The sequence below is a fragment of the Triticum aestivum genome, chromosome 5D (assembly GCF_018294505.1).
Source record: "Triticum aestivum cultivar Chinese Spring chromosome 5D, IWGSC CS RefSeq v2.1, whole genome shotgun sequence".
In the NCBI taxonomy this organism is placed as follows: Eukaryota; Viridiplantae; Streptophyta; class Magnoliopsida; order Poales; family Poaceae; genus Triticum; species Triticum aestivum.
In genome coordinates, this window is record NC_057808.1 from 386,884,488 (window position 1) to 386,902,371 (window position 17,884).

At 43.4% G+C, this 17,884-nt stretch overlaps 2 protein-coding genes across 5 annotated transcripts; one reads left to right on the top strand and one right to left on the bottom strand.

The window, feature by feature from the left end:
• Positions 1 to 7,782: 7,782 nt before the first annotated feature.
• Positions 7,783 to 10,863, bottom strand: LOC123121999 (uncharacterized). 4 transcript variants are annotated; one of them, XM_044542112.1, is made up of 5 exons: positions 10,581 to 10,863; positions 9,413 to 9,646; positions 8,871 to 9,016; positions 8,376 to 8,512; positions 7,783 to 8,126 (listed from the first exon to the last, which is right to left on the bottom strand). In XM_044542112.1, exons 2-5 carry the CDS (start codon positions 9,640 to 9,642, stop codon positions 7,959 to 7,961), a joined length of 681 nt encoding a protein of 226 aa, XP_044398047.1. In that variant the 5' UTR covers positions 9,643 to 9,646; positions 10,581 to 10,863; the 3' UTR covers positions 7,783 to 7,958. The 4 variants fall into 4 exon arrangements, with proteins under 4 accessions (XP_044398047.1, XP_044398046.1, XP_044398044.1 ...); XM_044542111.1 differs by having other exon boundaries at positions 8,871 to 9,019; XM_044542109.1 differs by lacking the exon at positions 10,581 to 10,863 and having other exon boundaries at positions 9,413 to 10,570.
• LOC123120694 (uncharacterized) lies at positions 9,868 to 16,419 on the top strand. Its single transcript, XM_044540681.1, has 6 exons — positions 9,868 to 9,954; positions 10,512 to 11,096; positions 12,026 to 12,757; positions 13,958 to 14,043; positions 14,764 to 15,704; positions 16,145 to 16,419. Exons 1-3 carry the CDS (start codon positions 9,868 to 9,870, stop codon positions 12,689 to 12,691), a joined length of 1,338 nt encoding a protein of 445 aa, XP_044396616.1. The 3' UTR covers positions 12,692 to 12,757; positions 13,958 to 14,043; positions 14,764 to 15,704; positions 16,145 to 16,419.
• The last annotated feature ends 1,465 nt before the right edge of the window (positions 16,420 to 17,884 follow it).

Sequence of the window (17,884 nt, forward strand, 5' to 3'; positions counted from 1 at the left end):
ATCTCATCCGGGACTCCGAACAAACTTTGGTCATCAAAAACACATAACTCATAATACAAATCGTCATCGAACATTAAGCGTGCGGACCCTACGGGTTCGAGAACTATGTAGACATGATCGAGACACATCTCCGATCAATAACCAATAGCGGAACCTGGATGCTCATTTTGGCTCCTACATATTCTACAAAGATCTTTATCGGTCAAACCGCACAATAACATACGTTGTTCCCTTTGTCATCGGTATGTTACTTGCCCGAGATTCGATCGCCGGTATCATCATACCTAGTTCAATATCGTTACCGGCAAGTCTATTTACTCGTTCCGTAATGCTTCATCACGTAACTAACTCATTAGTCACATTGCTTGCAAGGCTTATAGCGATGAGCATTACCGAGAGGGCCCAGAGATACCTCTCCAATACACGGAGTGACAAATCCTAATCTTGATCTATGCCAACCCAACAAACACCTTCGGAGATACCTGTAGAGCATCTTTATAATCACCCAGTTATGTTGTGACGTTTGATAGCACACAAGGTGTTCCTTCGGTATTCAGGAGTTGCATAATCTCATAGTCAGAGGAACATGTATAAGTCGTGAAGAAAGCAGTAGCAATAAAACTGTAACGATCATAATGCTAAGCTAACGGATGGGTCTTGCCATCACATCATTCTCTAATGATGTGATCCCGTTCATCAAATGACAACACATGTCTATGGTTAGGAAACATAACCATCTTTGATTAACGAGCTAGTCAAGTAGAGGCATACTAGGGACACTATGTATTATCTATGTATTCACACATGTACTAAGTTTCCGGTTAATACAATTCTAGCATGAATAATAAAAATTTATCATGATATAAGGAAATATAAATAACAACTTTATTATTGCCTCTAGGGCATATTTCTTTCAGTCTCCCACTTGCACTAGAGTCAATAATCTGGATTACAAAGTAATGATTCTAACACCCATGGAGTCTTGGTGCTGATCATGTTTTGCTCGTGGAAGAGGCTTAGTGAAAGGGTCTGCAAATCTCTATGTCTCCCTCCTTGACTTGATCGCGGATGGAATTGAAGCGTCTCTTGATGTGTTTGGTTATCTTGTGAAATCTGGATTCCTTTGCCAAGGCAATTGCTCCAGTATTGTGACAAAAGATTTTCATTGGACCCGGTGCACTAGGTATTACACCTAGATCAGATATGAACTCCTTCATCCAGACTCCTTCATTTGCTGCTTCCGAAGCAGCTATGTACTCCGCTTCACACGTAGATCCCGCCATGATGCTCTGCTTGGAACTGCACCAACTGACACCTCCACCATTCAATATAAATACGTATCTGGTTTGCGACTTAGAGTCATCCGGATCAGTGTCAAAGCTTGCATCGACGTAACCATTTACGACAAGCTCTTTGTCACATCCATAAACGAGAAACATTTCCTTAGTCCTTTTCAGGTATTTCAGGATGTTCTTGACCGTTGTCCAGTGATCCACTCCTGGATTACTTTGGTACCTCCCTCCTATACTTATAGCAAGGCACACATCAGGTCTGGTACACAGCATTGCATACATCATAGAACCTATGGCTGAAGCATAGGGAATGACTTTCATTTCTCTCTATCTTCTGCAGTGGTCGAGCATTGAGTCTGACTCAACTTCACACCTTGTAACACAGGCAAGAACCCTTTCTTTGACTGATCCATTTTGAACTTCTTCAAAACTTTATCAAGGTATGTGCTTTGTGAAAGTCCAATTAAGCGTCTTGATCTATCTCTATAGATCTTGATGCCCAATATGTAAGCAGCTTCACCGAGGTCTTTCATTGAAAAATTCTTATTCAAGTATCCTTTTATGCTATCTAGAAATTATGTATTATTTCCAATCAACAATATGTCATCCACATATAATATTAGAAATGCTACAGAGCTCCCACTCACTTTCTTGTAAATACAGGCTTCTCCATAACTCTGTATAAAACCATATGCTTTGATCACATTATCAAAGCGTATATTCCAACTCCGAAAGGCTTGCACCAGTCCATAAATGGATCGCTGGGTCTTGCACACTTTGTTAGCACCTTTTGGATCGACAAAACCTTCTGGTTGCATCATATACAACTCTTCTTTAAGAAATCCATTAAGGAATGTAGTTTTGACATCCATTTGCCAAATTTCATAATCATAAAATGCGGCAATTGCTAACATGATTCGGACAGACTTAAGCATCGCTACGGGTGAGAAGGTCTCATCGTAGTCAACTCCTTGAACTTGTCGAAAACCTTTTGCAACAAGTCGACCTTTGTAGACAGTAACATTACCGTCAGCGTTAGTCTTCTACTTGAAGATCCATTTATTTTCCATGGCTTGCCGATCATCGGGCAAGTCCACCAAAGTCCACACTTTGTTCTCATACATGGATCCCATCTCAGATTTCATGGCCTCAAGCCATTTCGCGGAATCTGGGCTCATCATCGCTTCCTCATAGTTTGTAGGTTCGTCATGGTCTAGTAACATGACTTCCAGAATAGGATTATTTTACCACTCTAGTGCGGATCGTACTCTGGTTGACCTACGAGGTTCGGTAGTAACTTGATCTGAAGTTTCATGATCATCATCATTAGCTTCCTCACTAATTGGTGTAGGAATCTTTTGAACTAATTTCTATGATGAACTAGTTTCCAATTCGAGAGAAGGTACAATTACCTCATCAAGTTCTACTTTCCTCTCACTCACTTCTTTCGAGAGAAACTCCTTTTTTAGAAAGGATCCATTCTTAGCAAAGAATATCTTGCCTTCGGATCTGTGAGAGAAGGTGTATCCAACAGTTTCCTTTGGGTATCCTATGAAGACGCATTTCTCTGACTTGGGTTCAAGCTTATCAGGTTGAAGTTTTTTCACATAAGCATCGCAGCCCCAAACTTTAAGAAACAACAACTTGGGTTTCTTGCCAAACCACAGTTCATATGGTGTCGTCTCAACAGATTTAGATGGTGCCCTATTTAACGTGAATGCAACCGTCTCTAAAGCATAAACCCAGAACAATAGCGGTTATTCAGTAAGAGACATCATAGATCGCACCATATCTAATAAAGTACGGTTACAACGTTCAGACACACCATTACGCTGTGGTGTTCCAGGTGGTGTGAGTTGCGAAACTATTCCACATTGTTTCAAATGAAGACCAAACTCGTAGCTCAAATATTCGCCTCCACGATCAGATCGTAGAAACTTTATTTTCTTGTTATGATGATTTTCCACTTCACTCTGAAATGCTTTGAACTTTTCAAATGTTTCAGACTTATGTTTCATTAAGTAGATATACCCATATCTGCTCAAATCATCTGTGAAGGTCAGAAAATAATGATACCCGCCACGAGCCTCGACACTCATTGGAGCGCATACATAGGTCTGTATTATTTCCAATAAGTCTGTAGGTCGTTCCATTGTTCTCGAGAACGACGTTTTAGTCATCTTGCCCATGAGGCATGGTTCGCAAGCACCAAGTGATTCATAATCAAGTGATTCCAAAAGTCCATCAGCATGGAGTTTCTTCATGCGCTTTACACCAATATGACCCAAACAGCAGTGCCACAAATAAGTTGCATTATCATCATCAATTTTGCATCTTTTGGCTTCAATATTATGAACATGTGTATCACTACGATCGAGATTCAACAAAAATAGACCACTCATCAAGGGTGCGTGACGATAAAAGATATTACTCATATAAATAGAACAACCATTATTGTCTTATTTAAATGAATACCGTCTCATATCAAACAAGATCCAGATATAATGTTCATGCTCAATGTTGGCACCAAATAACAATTATTCAGGTCTAAAACTAATCCCGAAGGTAGATGTAGAGGTAGCGTGCCGACGGCGATCACATCGACCTTGGAACCATTTCCGACGCGCATCGTCACCTCGTCCTTAGCGAATCTTCGTTTAATCCGTAGCCCCTATTTCGAGTTGCAAATATGAGCAACAAAACTAGTATCAAATACCCAGGCGCTACTACGAGCATTAGTAAGGTACACATCAATAACATGTATATCAAATATACCTTTCACTTTGCCATCCTTCTTAATTATCCGCCAAATACTTGGGGCAGTTCCGCTTCTAGTGACCAGTCCCTTTGCAGTAGAAGCACTCAGTTTAAGGCTTAGGTCCAGACTTGGGATTCTTCCCGGGAGTAGAACCTTGCTTGCTATTCTTCTTGAAGTTCCCTTTCTTCCCTTTGCCATTTTTCTTGAAACTAGTGGTCTTGTTAACCATCAACACTTGATGCTCCTTGATTTCTACCTCCGCAGCCCTTAGCATAGCGAAGAGCTCGGGAATCGTTTCCGTCATCCCTTGCATATTATAGTTCATCATGAAGCCTTATAGCTTGGTGGCAGTGATTGAAGAACTATGTCAATGACACTATCATCAGGAAGATTAACTCCCAGCTGAGTCAAGTGGTTATGATACCCAGACATTTTGAGTATGTGTTCACTGACAGAACTATTCTCCTCCATTTTGTAGCTATAGAACTTGTTGGAGACTCCATATCTCTCAACCCGGGCATTTGCTTGAAATATTAACTTCAACTCTTGGAACATCTCTTATGCTTCATGACGTTCAAAACGTCTTTGAAGTCCCGGTTCTAAGCCGTAAAGCATGGCACACTGAACTATCGAGTAGTCATCACATCGAGTCTGCCAGACATTCATAACGTCAGCATCTGCTCCTGCAGTAGGCCTTGCACCTAGCGGTACTTCCAGGACGTAATTCTTCTGTGCAACAATGAGAATAATCCTCAAGTTACGGACCCAGTCCGTGTAATTGCTACCATCATCTTTCAACTTAGCTTTCTCTAGGAACGCATTAAAATTCAAGGGAACGGTAGCACGGGCCGTTGATCTACAACAACATAGATATGCAAAAAACTATCAGGACTAAGTTCATGATAAATTAAAGTTTAATTAATCATATTACTAAAGAACTCCCACTTAGATAGACACCCCTCTAGTCATCTAAATGATCACATGATCCATAACAACTAAACCATGTCCGATCATCACGTGAGATGGAGTAGTTTTCAATGGTGAGCATCTCTATGTTGATCATATCTACTATATGATTCACATTCGACCTTTCGGTCTCAGTGTTCCGAGGCCATATCTGCATATGCTAGGCTCGTCAAGTTTAACCCGAGTGTTCTGCACGTGCAAAACTGGCTTGCACCCGTTAAATGTGAACGTAGAGCTTATCACACCCGGTCATCACGTGGTGTCTCGGCACGACGGACTGTAGCAACGGTGCATACTCAGGGAGAACACTTATACCTTGAAATTTAGTGAGGGATCATCTTATAATGCTACCGCCATACTAAGCAAAATAAGATGCATAAAAGATAAACATCATATGCAATCAAAATATGTGACATGATATGGCCATCATCATCTTGTGCCTTTGATCTCCATCTCCAAAGCACCGTTATGATCTCCATCGTCACCGGCTTGACACCTTGATCTCCATCGTAGCATCATTGTCGTCTCGCCAACTATTGCTTCTACAACTATCGCTACCGCTTAGTGATAAAGTAAAGCAATTACATGGCGATTGCATTTCATACAATAAAGCGACAACCATATGGCTCCTGCTAGTTGCCGATAACTCTGTTATAAAACATGATCATCTCATACAACAATTTATATCACATCATGTCTTGACCATATCACATCACAACAAGCCCTGCAAAAACAAGTTAGATGTCCTCTACTTTGTTGTTGCAAGTTTTACGTGGCTGCTACGGGCTTCTAGCAAGAACCGTTCTTACCTAAGCATCAAAACCACAACGATTTTTCGTCAAGTGTGCTGTTTTAACCTTCAACAAGGACCGGCCATAGTCAAACTCGATTCAACTAAAGTTGGAGAAACAAACACCTGCCAGCCACCTCCGCGCAAAGCACGTCGGTAGAACCAGTCTCATTAATGCGGTCATGTAATGTCAGTCTGGGCCGCTTCATCCAACAATACCGCCGAATCAAAGTAAGACATTGGTGGTAAGCGGTATGACTATTATCGCCCACAACTCTTTGTGTTCTACTCGTGCATATCATCTACGCATAGACCTGACTCGGATGCCACTGTTGGGGAACGTAGCATGGAATTTCAAAAAAATTCCTGCGATCACGCAAGATCTATCTAGGAGATGCATAGCAACAAGAGGGGGAGAGTGTGTCCATGTACCCTCGTAGACCGAAAGCAGAAGCGTTAGTTAACACGGTTGATGTAGTCGAACGTCTTCACGATCCAACCGATCCAAGTACCGAACGCACGGCACCTCCGTGTTCAGCACACGTTCAGCTCGATGACGTCCCTCAAACTCTTGATCCAGTAGAGGGTCGAGGGAGAGTTCCGTCAGCACGACGGCGTGGCGACGGTGTTGATGATGTGATCCGCGCAGGGCTTCGCCTAAGCATTATAACGTTATGACCGGAGGAGTAAACTGTTAGCGTAGGATTTTTAGCGTAGGATTTTTTTTTCAGGTTTTATTTGTTCTCACTCCCTGTTATCCTCAATAAAAGACATTAATGTGCATTTAAGAAATGATGTCAATTTGACTAAGTATCCTATGATTTCATGTAAGTTAATTCAGAATGCAGAGGAGCCTTGCTGTTGTTGTTGACAAAGTTAGAAAATCTACAACCACGAACACCAAATCCAGACTCTCAAACGCATGCGGAAGTGACCGGACGCATCCTTGGACACTGACCGGTCACACCTCATACTTTTTCCTATGCATCCGACCACCTTATATTTCATCGCTTAGATCCATACAAAGCATGCAAAATAAATCCTATGTACTACGCAATCACGCTAGCCTAAACTCACTTCGTTGTCGGAGATGTCCACGATCTCCGTCCAGGGCATTGGGTAGATGGGCGCGTATGAGGGCTCAGGCTCCTCCTCCTCCATATAGGCAAGCATCTCGTCGACGTCCGCTTCCTGCTCCGCTTGGAGGATACGACGGTTGGCCTTCACCTACGCCTCTGACTGGAGGGAATCAAGGGTTGACTACTGCTCCGCTTGCAGATCCGCGGCCTCCACGTCAACCTCGTCCTCCTCCTGCTCCTCCTCCAGATCCACCACGTCCGGAGGTAGCACCGCGGTGATCCGGGCTTTGCGGCTTTCCCGGATCTGCTCAAGGAGCTACAACGGGCGCTCCAGTGTTACATAAGGGTAGCTCCTGACCCGTCGGTGTGGTGGCATGGCTACTTGATTGCGGTGGCTGCCGGCTAGCGGTCGGCGAGTGAAATGTGGAGTTGGACGACGATTGCAAAGTGGTGGTAGAGGGAAGGGGAGGAAATGTGGATGTATAGGGTTTTGGTGCCAGCGCCTGCCTTAAATAGCCGAGCTAGAGGCCTTGCGCGGCGTGCTGACACGCGACACCATCGGTCCATCGGAGGAGACGAGCTTCGGGCCACCGAGTTTCGGAGTGTTTCCCTGGAGGAGTCGCACGTCAGTCTGACGTGGTGGACGCTCCCGGACCTCCCCATATCCACCCCAGATTTGTGCTGGATATGAGAGGGTGCCGGTCAGGCCGGTCGTTTGAGGGCCCGTCTAAGTCAGGTTTTTTTTACCGGTTCGTGCTATCATTTGAGGGGGGTTTGAGGCACCTGACCGTAGATGCTTTTATAACCTGAACCAATCACCAAACTAGTTCCTACTGGGTGTATTATGCTGAATCCAACCGATGTTTCTTTAAGAACTTTCAAGAACACAGATACACCTTTTGCAATCAAACAATCACATATATTTTGGCGTTCTTGAAATTGTCGGCCAAGTCACCAAACATAAATGTCATCCCATTGGAATTGCCATTCTTTGGCATCCACCTTTTCACTCGGGGAAGTATAGCAGCTACATCTAAGATATTGTACAACTCACAAAGAACAACAGCTGTGTGCTAATGTCCAAGCCATGAAGAAGGTACTGGCTGAAACCTAGACTTGGCACCTGCTAGCGCCTCATGGTAATCTGCCCCGTTGAAACAGTCACGGAAGTCGGTGAACAGCTTGTCAAACACCCTCCACAGTACTTTATACGACCTCGAATATGGAAATGGAAGGAAAAACTGCAGATGGAACATGAAACACTCATATAAGTAATCACATATATTATGTATATTTATCCAGCATTGATGAAAATGCAGCCAGATAATTTCATCTATTGAGTTTTTTTTTCCGGAATTTGGGGTATTTACTTGCATTAAAAGAAATGGATGTTCTACTTGCACATGAAAGTAAGTATACTTTTTTTCGAGGAAATATACTTTCTCTTTTCTGCTCTGAGAATTAACAAACATATTCAGAAGAGTTCTCACATCTCCTTCTTGCGCTAGGTGTTTTAACAGCATGAATGTCTGCTGGTTTTCTTCCAAATTGTCAATGACTGCAATCCATATATTCGAAGCAAGTTCATGGGCCTTTTCTCCTGTCCTACCACAAGCAATGAACTGATCTGTACAGAAGATGAGAAGGAGCAACCTTTTAGTATATGGGAGGTATCAGCAATCCTCAATGTGAAGCAATACATGAATCTTATAGTATATGAAAACATGATTCTTTTACTCGTACAGAGGAGCACTACATAGTTTTCCAAGCTTTCCAAATAAAGTTTCCTTTCAACAGCACAATATCCTATATTTGTTCTTCATAAAGCCAGACACGTATTAGCATCACAATTCTCCCATCTATGACATGATTTAGTAGCCCGACATTTAGTTCTAGTATCTTTGGAAAATGTTAATGACCTCCAGCACTAAAATATGTTGGCACTGAAGCTAGTAAAAGACTGACATTTTAAACACATAACTCACCAATGATGGTGCCATGAAGTATGCTGGATGGAGGAACGGCAACACGCTCAAGTTGTTCTTTTAGATAGAGATATGTGTGACCAACAAGCTCGTCAATCTCCCCACCAGATGGTACAAGGTTCTCGCTGACATAAAGTGCTTGGAATCTTCTGTAAATGATTCATTTCATATTTTTAATTGGATTTTGAAATGCTGGATGGCACAAAAGAGAGCTACACTTCCATGGCTTTGATATAATGACCTAGTGAGTATGTATACTAGAAACGAATTATTTGCCCTTCTTCAGACATAGTTCAGTTCAAGTGAAATGTTTAGAGTATATCCAACAGCAATGTCGCAAGATGCAGTAATATAAGACTAAATTGATACTGGATGCACTGTAATAAGTGAGACTTCTGTTTTATTTTTACATTTTCCAAATTGATACAAGATACAAGGAACCAATCATACTGCAGGTATAGTAGGAATTGGCAATCTTTTTTATTCTTCAAAAAGATCATATGATGGAGAAGACAGGACAATATCAGACTTTGGAAGCTCACCTCCTAGCAGAGCCTCTGGGAATTGGCCCAGGCCAGCGTTTCCGGAAACCAGCTGATGGCCATTTCCTTGCAATAGCGGTTTGCCACAAGTATTCTCCTCGGAACATGCTTGCCCAATGCTTGCTGACACATGATATTTGAACCCACTCGTGGGTTGGTAACCGAGTCAATATTTCTACAAGGAGATGTTCAGGGAGACTACCAATTGGTCCATCACCTCTGTCCGTCATAAGGCTATCAAACAGAGAACAAAAAGAACAAGTGTTTGGTGTTTCCATTTTCAGTCCAGCAAGTGGAAATACGGATAAACATATGGTTATGAAACGAGAGAATGATTTTAAAGACCAGAACAGAGAGAATTATGATTAAGTGCCCAAAAACGTGCATAAACAAACACCAGCAACAAAGTTGTGCTTCTCATGAGTAGTAATACAATGACTCACTGCTAAATTCCGATGTACCATATAAATATACAAATTGTTAAAGAAGATGGAATCAGAGAAACACAATATTCTCCACAGATACAGAGCGCAACAAAGTTAGTAGCTGTGTATTCTATTTGACACGAAAACAGAATGTTCAGATCAGCGGCAGACAGAGGAATATGCAATTAGTTGGGAAACCCCTTTGCTAAAATTGTCCTCTGTATATGACAGACAAAGTACCGCACAAGCACTACCGCTACTAACGAACAAAGCAGACACACCAAAGAATAAATAATCTTTTGCACCATCAATCAATCTCGAAAGGGTTCAGAATTGCTTTGAGTGCTACTGAATTATACACCCACCAACAGGAGAAGACTGCATCTACATGGGCTAGCCAAGAAGATCATCTTGGTCAGTCAGTTGGTCATAGGGCAAAAGAAGGCCGATCAAGAATCAGCCGTCCCCATGTTGAACTGGAGAGCATCAATTTGGTGGATGAAAGCAAACGACCGACCGACCGACCAACCAACAAGAACACCAACAGCTTATCTTGCACAGAAACTGATACCCTACAATCGAAGCAGCACCCGTGCCAAGATCCACCCACGTACGGACCAGCACAAAATGTCGAGAGCATCTTTCCTAGGTTCCTATTTCCCTAACCGAAGCAGAGCCAGCACGCCGGCCAGAAATACAAGAAACCCAACTCGAAATACGGCAAGAAGCGCGGTATCACGCACCGGAGCGGGGAGGCCGGGAGAGGGGCGTGGCTCCTCGGGGTCTCCCGGCTCCAGGGGGCCTCCGGACCCCGGAGAGGAACGGGCGGAGGGGGAAAGAAATGTCGCCGAGTCGGGTGGAGGAGGGGGACGAAAAAGAGGAGCGAAGGACATGGACGGCTCAGCTTTAGCCGCCTCCTCGTGTGCCTTGCTCGGGGACGCGTAGCTCCACGTTTCCTCCGCAGGTTCCACGCCTGGTGTGCTTTCCTGGGGGCGCGTAGCGTAGTGTGTCGGCACCGCCCGTGGAAGGTGGAACGAACCTTGTGCGGTCCGTCCGTCGGGCATGGCCTGTTGGACGCCCATACAGTGAGAGGAGAGGAGGACGGGCGCCTGAGCCCAGCCCAAGCGAGCGCAGGAGAAATCCCCGAATCGCATCGCCTCCTCGTCCCCGCGGCGGACCGAATCCTCCTCTGCTGCCGCCGGAGATCAGGAGGAGGAGGAAGGGAGACCAGCGCGCGGCGGAGCTGGGCGCTCACTCAGGTAACACGGCGAGATCTTTTTAGTCCCACATCGCACAGCGGCTAGGAATCCCACCAGTTTATAGACGTTGGCCTCGGCAGATTCATCTAGGGTTAGAGGGGCGCGTATAGGGGGAGCTTTCCCCGGGGTACAGGGGGGTAGAGTGGGGAGAGGCTTAAAAAAACAGTACTCATTCTTCTAATGAAGATCACTTATGTAACTCGCCATGATAAAGATACATGACCGTGAATTAGCTGTAGTGGGACAGCCTGACAGTACTAATGAAACAACGAATTAACACATCTCAGTGCTCAGGTCAGTTGTCGAAACTAAATGTGAGAGTATTTTCTTCGAACTTGTGGTTTACAAGCACAACAGCAACGAGTTTCTTCCAGACAATGATCTCTGCTGGATATATATGCACAATTATGAATATTTGTTAACGTTATTGTACTTCCTCCGTTCCTAAATACTCCGTATAAGTCTTTTTAGAGATTCCACTATAGAGACTACATTCGGATGTATATAGACGCCTTTTAGAGTATAGGTTTACTCATTTTGCTCCGTATGTAGTCTATAATGGAATCTCTTAAAAGACTTATATTTAGGAACGGAGGGAGTACATCATACCAATGCAGATTACCCTACTCGTACTGTCTATAAAGCCTAGCATAAATCAGTTTCTCCTTACTTCCTGTGTAAGTGTGTAAATGTTAAAATCTGTTGTCACACTTGTCTAATCTTAACATCTTCCTGCATGAGGTAAAAACAAGATTTTTAAACTTTTAATGGTCTTCAGTCTATTCTGCTGTTAAGACACAATGGAGTACAAACGTGGATAAGCAGATGAAAGGGCATACTATGATGTACCCCCTCTGTTCCGAAATGTAAGTCGTTTAAGGGTTTGACGTGTAAATTTCGTAACGCTACGAGAATTTTTCACTTTCCAGAAATGCCCTCCCACCACCGCTCGCTCTCACCCACTCGAGCTCACTCTCTCGTTCCCCTCTCACCCACCCGGCCACCCCTCTCTCGCTCCCCTCCAGATCCCCGTCGTCGCCGGCCTCTCCTCGCCATCGTCACCGCTGAGCCACCCCGCTTCCTCTCTTTCTCCGCACCACCGAGCCACCCCGTTTCCTCCCACCGCCAGAAATCCACCACCCGTAGGTCAAAACCTTGATTTTTTAGGCGCCGGCGATGAGCTTCTGGCCGGCGGAGGCGCTGGATCCGCGTGCTTCGACGCCGGCGACGAAGCGACATGGATCCGGGCGGGATGCTGCTGGAGGACTTCGGGCTGTGGGTGGACCTGGTGCGGCGCATCCGCGAGGTGCTGGCCAACTACCCGGAGGGCACCACCGCGCTGCGGGACGCCGGGAGCTCATCCAGAACGCCGACGATGCCGGGGCCTCGTGCGTCCGCCTCTGCCTCGACCGCCGCGCCCATGGGTCCCGCTCGCTGCTCGCCCCCGCGCTTGCGCAGTGTACGCCAGCAACGACGCCGCCTTCACCGACGAAGAGTTCGCCAGCATCCCCCGCATCGGCGGCCGCAAGAAGTCCTCCCAGGCCTGGAAGACCGGCAGCAAGATGGGCGCTAGCTACACTCTCTATCGCTGCTGAGCTCTGCTTCGAGCTGCTGCTCTTTCAATTTGAGCTGCGCTAGCTAAGCTCTTTCAATCTGAACCAGTACGTGTTCATTTTCTACTCGTACGAATGTTGCTGCTGTTTTGTGTTGTCACCTACGAATGCTGCTGCTAATTTGAGTTCTACTGTTAATTTGAGAACAATATGCTTAGCAAGGACCCACTGTTAATTTGGAGTAGCAACTGTACTCCATTGAAGTACTGTTACTGTTAATTTGCAAACTGAATTTGGAGTAGCAGCATACTGAATTTTGTATACTGAATTTGGAGTAGCAATTTGGAGTATGAAGCAGCTGTATGGATTACTGTTAATTTTGCATACTGAATTTGAGTAAAATGGAGTAGCTCTGTCACTGAATTTGGTTGGTAAAGATGCAGTAGCAGTAGGAGTTTTTACTGCACCTAACTAAGGTAGCTGCTGGGGTTAATTAGTTACCGCGCCTAATTAATTATCATGTGTAATCTGAACTGGTGTGTGTACCAAGTGATGATGGTTCTTAAGTTTAGCATGCATCACCAAGTTAATTGGGCGCCTAATTGCCAACTCTTTTGTGTCAGGAACATATATTCATAATGGAATAAAAACAACTTGCCAAGTTCTTTTGTGACTGGAACATATTCAGAATGGAATAAAAACAACTTGCCAAGTTCTTTTGTGACTGGAACATATTCAGAATTTATTTCTTCTCCAGTTCAGTTGCTTAATTTTCTTGGAGTACATTTGCTTAATTTGCTTGGAGTACATTTAACTTGGAGTACTTCAATACTCCAAGATTTGCTTAATTTGTGAACAGGAGTAGTTTTCAGAATGGAATGAAAACTAATGGCAGTACATTTGCTTAATTTGCTTTGAGTACATTTAACTTGGAGTCCTCTCGTACTCCAAGATTTGCTACTCAAACAAATTTTGAGTACTTGCACTTGCACACAACACTACTCAGCAATTTTCAATTAATTTTCTTGGATTACTCCATCTTGCTCTGTTAGGTTATCTTGCATTTTCTGTTAATTACTCCATCTTGGATACTTGGAGCACTGATGATGATTGCTGCTGTTATGTTAGGACTTGCAAGCAGTAGTTTTAGTACTTTAGTGTAGGACTTGCAACAAGAGGAGAGCTACTGTAGTATACTCCTCTTGTGCCCTCCATATTCTTGATCTCTTCTTTTCTCTTCTCTCTTCTACAGTAAATATGAGCCCTACAATAATATGATTTGTGACCTTGAATGTTTTTTTCCATCAGATTGTTTTAAAGAAGGGCTAATGAAAAAAGATGTGTGAGGGTATCAGTCATTCTCATGCCGGCATGCTGCACTTTTCAGCTAGCAGGTTGGTATCTCAACATTTCTCCATTCAAGTCATTTCCCATAGTGTTTTTTCGAAGCACTAACTGCAGATTTGCATACTAAGAATGGCTGGAGTATTTTATTTACATCAAATTATGTCAAACAGTTTAGATTGTTCAGTCATACCATAGTGTTTAAAATTTTGGACATTCTGAAGATTCAAATAAAAATAGACATGTGCACAGTTTACTTGATCATGTCAAGTTACAGGTGAAAGTGACCCTCTTATGGGAATAATGAAGTACAGAAATGAGATCGAGTTCAAAGTAAGGCTGGGGTAAAATTTTCAAAGGCCATGATGTACTCCTTCCTGATATTCATGCTCCTGATATTCCTACTCCTATTCCTACTCAATTTTACCTTAAATGAGAGTAGCAATTATTTCTGCCCGTTAATTCATACTCCTACTGATTTGGAGTACTGATGAAACTAAGTCCAAACCTGTTCTAAATTGACAGTACTTGTTCATCTTTTCTATTGACAGTACCGGTCCAAACCTGTTCTAAATTGACAGTACTTGTTCATCTTTTCTATTGACAGTACCGGTCCAAACCTGTATTGATAGTACATGTTCTACTCAGTGTTCATCTTTCACTGTTCAGTTTCAGTGTTAAATTTCAGTATTACTCCAAGATTGTACTGCATGCAATTATTCAAGACAAATGATTACAACAAGTTTATGATCATCAAATTGTTTACTCAGATGCAGAGCGAGTACTGGGCGAGGAGATGAACCTAGGCGAGCAAAATTGAGAACTCCGGCTGGAGCAGCTCCTGTCCAGCGGCGAGGACTTCAGCGGCAGCAGCACCTGTGCGTGGGGAGGAACAACACCTGGGCGCGTGCAGGCGGCAGCTCGCCTCCAACAGTGGGCGGCAGCAGAGCACCAGCTCGCCACCACCAGGGGCCGGCAGCAGAGCACCAGCTCGCCTCCACCAGCGGGCGGCAGCAGAGCACCACCTGGGCACGCGCGGGCCAGGAGGGGCCCCTGGGCGTGGGAGAGGAGGAGCGCCTGGGCAGGGGTGGAGGTGGAGGGCGGGGGAGGAGGCGGAGGTGGAAGGCGGGGATGGAGGCGGAGGTGGAAGACGCCGAGGAAGAAGACGGGCTGATTCAAATTTTGAACTGGGGGCATAAAGGTCCATTTGCCCATTTTCACCTGGTCGGAACATATTCCCCAGCGACTTACATTTCGGAACGGAGGGAGTAGTGACTATCTATTTCATATCTTTATTAGTCATATGTATCCCCGATCGTTTGCTCCATCAGGGATAACCATAAAATAAAGCAGATGCATGTTGGTTATTGAAGAGACCCAGAGGAGCAACTTCTGAATCTTAAATATGCCAAAAGCACATTCAACATTTAAATAATTGTGTTTACCTTTTGATTACCACAGGGTGGGTACAGACTGGTCCTTCTGACCCGTGATGATAACTCAAGGTTGGGCAGCGGCGGCTGTGGTAGCAAACGGTGGTGGCGGCAGAAGGGGAGATGAGAAGAAGGCGGCTCCAGGGTGCGACGTGGAGGCACTGCGCAAGTGCCTGGAAGAGAACAAGGGTGATCGCGTCAAGTGCCAGGCCCACATCGATGCCTTCCGATCCTCATGTTCTGTCAGCCCCACCACCACCTCCGACCAACGTCCCAGCGTATGATCCTCCACTTCTTCGCTCCCAATCAAAATAATTTGTCCACCAACTTTTGCCCATGGATTTATTAAGTAAATTCTTCCTACCCTGTCTGCAACTCTGGTTAATTTACATGTTCATATAGATATAAGATTGATAGGGCCTTATCAGATCCACTATTTTCAACAAATGAAATTTTGTTCAAGTTGAAAGCCAAACATGACTGTTGCTGATAGTGTTAGGTTAGTCATCACTCCAAGGTCTCCTAGAGAAATGGAGCAGCTGCTTTGGAGAGGCATTAATATAAATAAATCTGATAAACATACTATACATATTGATAGATCCTACATACAGAGAAAGAAACCATGTCATCTGTAGACTTCTAAACACTTTCTCTGAACCGGTTGGTATAGTTTTAAGGGCAATTAGGACTGAAACATGGTGCTATTTTGTTGGTGCAGGTACAAAAGGAGACCTGAAACACTGGTGTTGTTACTGGGGTGGTTTTACAAGAAACCTTGTGGAATAATTAGGACTGCGCAAATGGTCATGTGAAAGATAGGATAATTAGGATTTAGACTAGCAGTTTTTTTCTTTTCTTTCTTTGTCACTGCTGTGTATGGTATAGTTTTCAATTCCTTTGCTTTCTACCCCTCCGCTCCGAACAGAGCCTAAAATGGTTCAGCGACTTTTACTTGCAACTAGTAGTTTAAATTATAACACGGGGAGTTGGTTATTCTTGCCTCACCCTGTTGGGTTTCCAGGTTTGCAGGAGGACAAGAAGCAAATGAGTAGGGTATCATCGACTTATCATATATAATGAAATCCTACTAATTGCACAGTTTAGTACTCCCTCCGTAGTTAGCAAATCAACTAGAACAATCTGAAAGCCCCAAATTCAAATCACTATTCTTATTTTTCTCAACTGCAGTATTAGTAGTTTTTCCAAGAGGTGACCCAAATCAGTTAGGAAAGAGGTAATTGCACCAGTGGTGCCTGAACTTGCCAGCGATGTTCACTTTGATGCCTAAACTTGAAAAATACGCCGAACTTGTCCCAATACTTAACATTCTTGTTCAAATACGGTTCAATTCACGTTTCGATACGTCTGTATGGCTGACTAGGCATGCCAAAGTGGCGTGAGGCCAATATATGTCCGTATGACCATCGGGCCACACCTGTCAGCAAGCAATGCAAATAAACAAAATAAAATAATTAATAGCCTAGTGTGCCCCCAAGATACATTTTAAATTAAAGGTACATTTTATAATTCTTAAAATTATTTTAACTAAATGAATTTTTAGAATATGCAAATATTTTTAAATATTACATTATGAAAGCAAGTTATTTCTGTGCATTTTATTTATAAGACAAGAATATATTTTTTGTGTCAAAGGGCCACGTAAAACTGAAAAAAAAAACATCCTAGGAAAGAACCGAGTGAATATTATTTGAAAAACCTGAAGATTTTGAAAAATTAGAATAACATTTTGAAAACATAAAAAACATATTCAAATTGAAAAAATAATTTTATTAAATATGTGAAAGATTTTTATAATCATGAAAACATTTTTAGAATTCATACTACAGGAAAATTTATTTATTATTATGACAATAGTTTACATATTTTGTTTATAATTTCATAAAAAGGAAAAATAACTAACATGCGGAAATGGGAGCACTGACTGCAGCTCATTTAATTCCACGAGCCTGCTTCGATTGATAAAGCATGTGCATGCGAAGTAAACATAAATGTAGTTTGGCCAATCTGCTTAGTACACTCGCCTATAGTTTATGTGTTTGTCAAAGTATATATTTCTGAATAAAAATAAATTCGAAAATGTGTGTGAAAAAACAATTAATAGCCTAGTGTGCCCCAAGGTACATTATATAATTCATAAAATTATTTGAGCCTGCAGCCCATTTACCTCCGCGAGCCTGCTTGATTGATAAAGCGTGTGTATGCGAAGATAACAGAAATATACGTTGGTTGATCTGGTTAGTATAGTCGCCTGCTACGTGTGATGTCGCGGGTTCGTAACCTAGCTGGGTCTTTATTTTGTTTATTTGCGCTGCTCGCTTACAGGTTTTTTTTAGACAAGCTCGCTTACAGGTGGGACCCATTGAGCATAGAGACGTATATTTTGCATGTCAGCCTATCCCAACACTGCAAGTGGGCCTCATGCCACTTACGTCTACCA